A 7,018-nucleotide genomic window follows, 5' to 3' on the forward strand; every position below is an offset into this window, starting at 1 on the left:
TTAACACCACAAGTGTACATTTTTAACACTAAATAGAGTTAAAGTCATATTAACACTATTAAGGATATAAAATGTAACTCAATATTTAACTCTTTAGAGTTGATTCATAAGCACTGTAGGGTGTCAATTTATAATTTCACCTACACACAATGCAACATTATTAATAAAAATGATATAAAAGAAAGACACAAGCCAAGTTTCAAAGTTTGCAGTTAACATGTAACTGTATTTGTGTGAAAACAACACATACAACATAGTCTTACATTAACATTCCACAGTACGTCCATGCAGTCCTTAACAGCACAGGTTACACAATATGACAATGTGGCACTATGTATGTTTTTCCATCCATCTCATTAGAAAACTGTTTGTCGTAGGGTCTATAATAACGTAAATCATCAATAGAAATAACAGAAAATGAATCAATCGTCTCCTCAATACAGTATGAACTATAGTGTTCATCAAAATACAGTGTGTCCACTTTGCAAATCAAAATGAAAGCTCGATCTTCATTTAGAATGATATTATTGATTTTTCCAAAAACAGGAGTTTCTTTATCAGTTCTTATGGAAACAAACATTCCAATTTGATAATCAGTTCCATAGTTATTTACCCAGTTAGTAGTTGACACATCGCAGTATGCATTCACCTTAAATGCAGCACTTAAAGCCTCACCACCCTCCAAACTGTCGATCATTTCCTTCCTGACTGGACCAAACTCGAACCTCTGAAAATTAAAATTCTCCCAGTGATAAGCCAAATGTCTTTGGTGTTGTTTTACTAAGCTTTTTGTAATGTTTTTGAAATTCTTCACTGATCTTTTAAAAAATATATGTTTGGCCTCAAATCTCATGCACCATACATGGAGGAGTGGACCTATTTTTCAAATACACCTTGGATAATGTATCATAAAATGATGCTTTGGAATCAGTCTTCTGTCAGGAAACAAAGATTTGAACAGCTTGTGGTGATCAATGATTAAATGCTTCAAATAATATGTCATACCATTTGTAATAATTGGTGAAAAAACAATATTCACCATTTGAATCAAGAGGAGGAGCAGATTCCAACAATTGTTGTTTCTTTCAACAACATCACCAAGAATAAGGGGAGCATTTCGCAAGAGACACCATGACTGAATTGCATTCAATCCAAGATTTTTGCTCTCATCCATTTTTAAACCACTTGGCCTGTTCCGTCTCTCAGTATATCCGTAGTTGAAACTTTGGATCCTCATTGACAGTGTTTCCAGAGATAGACACTTCTTATTGACAAGGTACTGAAATACAAGTTTCAGTTCGTACTGCACTACACCTTCAAGCAAATCGTGCATGATGTCCACCGCGTAGTTATCAGAGGTGTGGAAAAATGTTAGTGTATTGAGCAAGCATGTCTTCTTGACACCAAATGTTGACCCTAAAATAGGATTTTCCTGTAGAGCTGCACAATGTTCTGCATGGATTTCTTTAGTACGAAAAACCATACCAGGGTCATCTTCAGTGAAGACGGACTGTAAATCTCCTTTGGTAGTTAAACAAAATCTACAACAATATGTTGTGCTGAAACACTCAACAAAACCAAACAGCCCGTGTAAACCCAGATTATCACCTGTTACTTGAATAACAGATCCTAGCAATGGTGAGTCAGAGAAAGGCACCTCTATCCCTTGCATTTCCAGTATTTTAAGATCATCAGTGAGAGGCTTTAGTATTGCATCAAATCCATATTTTTTCAGGTCTTGTGCATGAAAAAGTGCCACGACATGAATATTCATCAGCACAGAATTACATTTTGGGGGTAGGTTCCTCAATATGAAGTAAATACAACCAAGTTTGTGTATACCCTTCTTTGAACCTAAGGGATTTGCTGTCTCAAAATCGTCATAATAGAGTTGAACCTGTAGAGCGTGTTTTTGCTTGGAAAACAAATCATTGCTTTTGAAATATGAACCATCACTTATGTCTTTATAAGTAGCTTCTTCTTGTTGTTTTGCCTGCAGGAATAATTCACATAGTTCACTGTTCTTAAATATGGACTTAAGGGTTCCCAACAAGGGTACATACACAAATGTATCTGTTACAGGTATCTGATTGTAAACTCCTGTTGTTCGATCTCTGCGTAAATCAAATCTGACCCCAAGAACATACTCAACAGGTTCAACAATCTCCCACTTTTCTTCAAAGAACCTTTGTCGTTTGGATCCTGTATTAAAGGATGTGAAAGGATTCTCTAGCTGATCAAAACTATTTTCCAACTTTTTACCCAAATCAGTGCCTTGGACCTCTGAACTGCAGTTGAGAACTGCATCTCTTGCTTGTCTATGAATATCATTTACAAGCTCTTCCATGGACCCCACCATTGCTTGGACAGTGCTCTCAGCAACACCAGATGCTTGTAACTGGGCTACAACAGAACCACACATGTTTAACACATGCTGTTTATCAAAAGTAACCTGGGAGGTTACGGAAGTGTCAGTACAAACTGCCTGAGAACTTGGAGATTCATCAGTTTCTCGTTGAGTGTCCACATTGTCCATAGTACTAGTTGAACCAGTGTCCCTGTGCAGACTGAAGAGGTGCTTTTTGAACCCTGAATAAGTACAATAGGATAAAGAACATCCCGGCTGGCCACATTTCAAACGTAATGACTTTCCAGGATATAAACCATGGTGACATTTCAAATGCTGACAAAGCAATGCAGAACTTTTGTGGTGTCCCTTACAGATAAAACAAATCACCATATTTGCATCCAGTGATGTAAATAACTTCAGATATCAGTGTGCAGAAGCCTTGCTCTGAGTCCTTTGACTCTGGGACTTTCCTTGGCACTTCCAATATCAATGTTAAATACCGTGGTTTGTATGAAAGTGTAGAAGCTGGTGAGGGATTCATGGTAGTTGACACTGAAGATGAAGTGAGCTTTGAAGAGTTCATCGAAGGCTGCCATGGATGTCTGCCCCTTGCAAGGGATGGCCTTGTGGTCAACGATGACGTAGAACCGTTGAATGTTGTTCTTCTGTTCACCAACACACAGCAGGAAGGGCTGCCCTGGTTCCAAACTCGAAAGGAAGGTCTCAACACTGGCTCCAATCTGCAAAAACGTAGAGAGACAGAGAAGTTTTAATGGCATACTAAGCTACTTAAAACAAAATTGTCCCAACTCAAGGAGTGCCAGTGATATAACAACTGCATACAAAAACTAAAATAATGCCTACCTTGAGATATCTCACAACATGGCTGACAGCTTGATACGAGCTAATTTTAGCACTCTTCTTATGGCCTTTTGAGGTTGGGGGGAGTAGATGAACCAAGAGTAGAATGCTTGACAGGTCACTGTCCCATCCTAGGGGCAAAAAATATGCAAATATAACAGTCAGTCGTTTAAAGCTGAAAATAGTCTTAAATCAAGGTTACGCAACCGATAACATTGAAAGGTCTCAAGATTTTCAGTAAACAAAATCTGCAAGAGAAAATACTTGCCTGACTCATTTGAGTTTTGTTGTGCAGACAAGAGGTCATCAACATGAACATTAGAGTGTATGTTCTTGCAGTCTGCCAAGATCCTAGGTTTGAAGAAAGTGGGCCATTTCGCCAACATTTTTCCAGAAATCTCTTCTCCGAACATCATTGTGAAATCTTGGTCAACCTACAGGAGAAACACCATGAGTCATGGCAACCCCTCAGACCATCCAAATAATAAACTAAATATGACATGTTGTTCTTACCAAGCCAGGGATGTCGAGGAAACGAGGAAACACATCCAGGACTGTTGAAGAGGCTTGCTGGTCCCGAGTCATTGCTTGCCGACACTGAAATGTTGCCTTCATCTTCTCTTTGACAACTGATTCGTCAGCTGAAAGCTTTATGAAGGATATTGCCTCTCTGCATTCCTCGCCAGTCAGTTGCTCACAAGTCAAGAGAAAATCCCTCTTGCTCTTTGGACCATCTTGATGGGTAGTGCTGGGGTAGCACCTCCGGGACTGAACCGCAGTGTTGCGCTGAACCGTCTTTATCCTCCATGCCAAGTAGCCAAATCCACCATCTGCATCATAGTAGTGTTCCTGTAACATCCAAAAATAAATCAAAACTGAGAACACAGAAGTGATAGCATTACAGGAAGGTTGTTCAAAAAGTTAAGAATGAACACACTTCCTTTTCACAAATTCGAATACAGGTCATTCATTCATAGACTTACGTATCCATTCTTTGAGTATGGATCTCTTAGACATGGAAATAGAGTGATGATGCCAAGAGCACACTTTTCTCGCACATGTGTTGGCGGGATCCTCCTTTAAAAAAATATATATATATTTTATCTTAAAAGTATAAATTCCTTACAGCTTTAGATTGTTTTAACATGTGAGCAGCTGTTTCCAAAATGTACATTACTTAGCACTATCTGTGAAAACATGATTAACACCAAAAGGGAATATTCAGTCCTTACCCATGAACTTCCATCATGTCAGCCACCAGTAGGTTTACCATCTGTCGTCGTGTACCATCCATCAATGTTTTAGTTGTCGCATACTCTTGCAAGATTTTTTCTCCCCCTAGCTTAGACTGGAGAACATCGCTGACCATCTAGAAGATAAAGAAGAATCATATGGGAAGTCATTATCTTGGGCATTCCATACAAATCATAGGTTATCTGCCCAATATATCCATGTTTAATGATTAATAAAGAACTGAGTAAATTGCAAAAGTGTAGTCCCCTGTACCTCTTTGGCTGAATCCCGATCAGCGTGGACTCTTTTCACTCCACTGTCTCTCTCAAGAACTATTCTTGCATCTGATGAATCAGACACCGCAGAGGATGAAGCATTGGTCACGGAGAATGAGGTGTCTGAAAGGTCCGACTCCAGCAAAGTGTGCGATACATTTTGAAGCACAACTGCAAGATAGATAAAAGAATGACATACTCAATGAAAGAAGAAAAAAAACATACTTTCAGCCCTCCAAACGATGTTACAGGGTAATCTCAGCAAAAACTCAGTAGGGATGGGTCCCTGATTTTCCATTGCGAGTCTGAATCTTACCTGAAGACTGTCCTGTGGACACTTTGACTGTAAGGTTCCCTGCTTGTAAAAGCTCTTCAAAGACATCTGCATCCACCTCTGTCCCTGATTCATCAGTCAAGTGCAGCTCACTCTGTAGTGGTAAACCTAACTTTTCTATGACTGAGAGAGAATATTGAAATGTACCACCTGACAATATTGGTACGTTTAACTAAAACAAGATTCATTTGTTAGACTCAAACAATCAGTGATATGTATTCAAGTTATCCATACCTTTCTGAAGAAATGTACTGTAGCTTTCATAGCCTTCTTCAGTCTCAGCCACTTTCACATATTTCTGGCTTTCGCCATATCTTACTTTCACCAACATGGTGTCCTATAAGAATACAAATGTATTAGCAAACATATTACAGAAATATCTAACAGACCTGTTGCTACAAAAATATAATTATGCATTTAAGTGTCGTTGAAATAATTTAGCAAAATGCTAACAGTGGAGCTCAACACCAGTGGCTAACGATAGCAGTATTACTGACATGTGGAGCTGAACATGCTAACACGTGGAGCTAAAAACCCGTGGCTAACGATAGCAGCTAATATGACTGACAAGTTGAGCTATTAGCTGCTATCGTTAGCCTTGGGTGTTTAGCTTCACATGTTAGTAATATATATTAAAGTAGCATATATTAGCCTCACATCTAATTCATATTTCAGGAGCTACTATTGTTGGTCACAGGTGTTTACCTCCACGTGTTAGTTAGTAATATTAGCTACTATGGCGTTTAGCTCCACCTGTTAATATGAGTTGCTATCGTTAGCCGCAGGTGTTTAGCTTTACTTATAGCAGCTAAACTTACTAACACTTTAAGCTTACAACCCGCGGCTAACAATAGCAGCTAATATACTAACACATGGAGCTAAACGCCCCAATAACAGACTTTGTAATGATATTAAAAAGATGTTAGGCTAAACACCCCTGGCTAATGATAGCAGCACATATTACTAGCATGTGGAGCGAAGACAGCAGTCAATGTAAAATAATTAGTATTTATGTAGCTGAAGGTAAGCGCTGTTCAGCTAAATAAATAAATACCTGTACTAGGCTACTGGTTCGAAACATTTACTTACACTTTGGTCAGTTTATCCTCCAAATAGAATGTGGTGGTATGCTCCTCCGATTTGGTCTCCCGCCTCGACTGCGCGCACACACATTCACAGTCACGGCCACACCCAACAGAGCAACAGCCAGTGATCAACAGAAAGAGAGATTGTAACACTGGCTATGTAATTAAATCAACACTCTAGAGTTGTTTGGAGAATTCAACAATTGACTCCCTGTTTCAACACCAACTCGTTTTGAATAATAACTATCTTGGAGTTGAATGACACTTAAAATGAGTTGAAACAACTCTATATTTAAATTTCCAACTCCAACACTGAAAATATAACACTTTTGATTTTGCTGTCTAGGGCATGTTTTGCGACCTATTCTGAGTCTCGCATTGTGCAATCCAAGGTTGTTTTATTTGAATGAAAATGCTATTAAAATCATGGTTATATTTTGATTTAAAGCTCCACTAATCATGATTCAATGTGTCGCTCAAATGCTTAAATATAATATAAAAGGGTTTGATTGTATTGACATAATTGTACCCTTAGCTTTGTATAAAGTTATAATGTCTTGCAGCTAATTGTTTCGGGTTTTGCAGCCCAAAACAGTTTTGATTCTCACACTGCTCATCAGCATTGTTTCCATTATTTCCGCTAGAGAAAGTTAGAAAATAGCCGGCAGTGAGCATTTAGCCCCTAAAGAAGGGTCTAAAATGGCAAGGTGTCCGCCATGTCAACTTCATAAGGTGGTCATAGTGTTAATGCAAAAAACTGATTTTAAAAACGGTTTATAGGTGCTGCTGTTTAATTTAAATGAATACAAAAATCATGCTTCAAGTAACCGACAGAGAGAAAAAAGCACATCTCCACTTCCTCAATTTATTTTATTTAATA

The 7,018-nt window shown here is 38.4% G+C and overlaps 1 protein-coding gene across 1 annotated transcript; it reads right to left on the reverse strand.

Moving 5' to 3' along the window:
• Positions 1–361: 361 nt before the first annotated feature.
• LOC117542316 lies at positions 362–6,235 on the reverse strand. The gene is made up of 10 exons (XM_034209909.1): positions 6,143–6,235; positions 5,288–5,390; positions 5,036–5,176; positions 4,718–4,890; positions 4,444–4,580; positions 4,195–4,288; positions 3,725–4,060; positions 3,480–3,645; positions 3,215–3,342; positions 362–3,090 (listed from the first exon to the last, which is right to left on the reverse strand). Exons 2-10 carry the CDS (start codon positions 5,382–5,384, stop codon positions 2,767–2,769), a joined length of 1,596 nt encoding a protein of 531 aa, XP_034065800.1. The 5' UTR covers positions 5,385–5,390; positions 6,143–6,235; the 3' UTR covers positions 362–2,766.
• Between the last annotated feature and the right edge of the window lie 783 nt (positions 6,236–7,018).

The sequence above is a fragment of the Gymnodraco acuticeps genome, unplaced genomic scaffold (genome assembly GCF_902827175.1).
Source record: "Gymnodraco acuticeps unplaced genomic scaffold, fGymAcu1.1, whole genome shotgun sequence".
NCBI classification, from domain to species: domain Eukaryota; kingdom Metazoa; phylum Chordata; class Actinopteri; order Perciformes; family Bathydraconidae; genus Gymnodraco; species Gymnodraco acuticeps.

Bases quoted from the DNA above. Each gene is read 5' to 3' on its own strand.
- LOC117542316 (XM_034209909.1), bottom strand. From the start codon at position 5,384: ATGTTGGTGAAAGTAAGATATGGCGAAAGCCAGAAATATGTGAAAGTG. The intron at 4,891-5,035 runs GTAAGATTCAGA...TCTATCTTGCAG, and splicing joins GTCCACAGGACAGTCTTCAG to TTGTGCTTCAAAATGTATCG. The intron at 4,289-4,443 runs GTAAGGACTGAA...ATTTTTTTAAAG, and splicing joins GACATGATGGAAGTTCATGG to GAGGATCCCGCCAACACATG.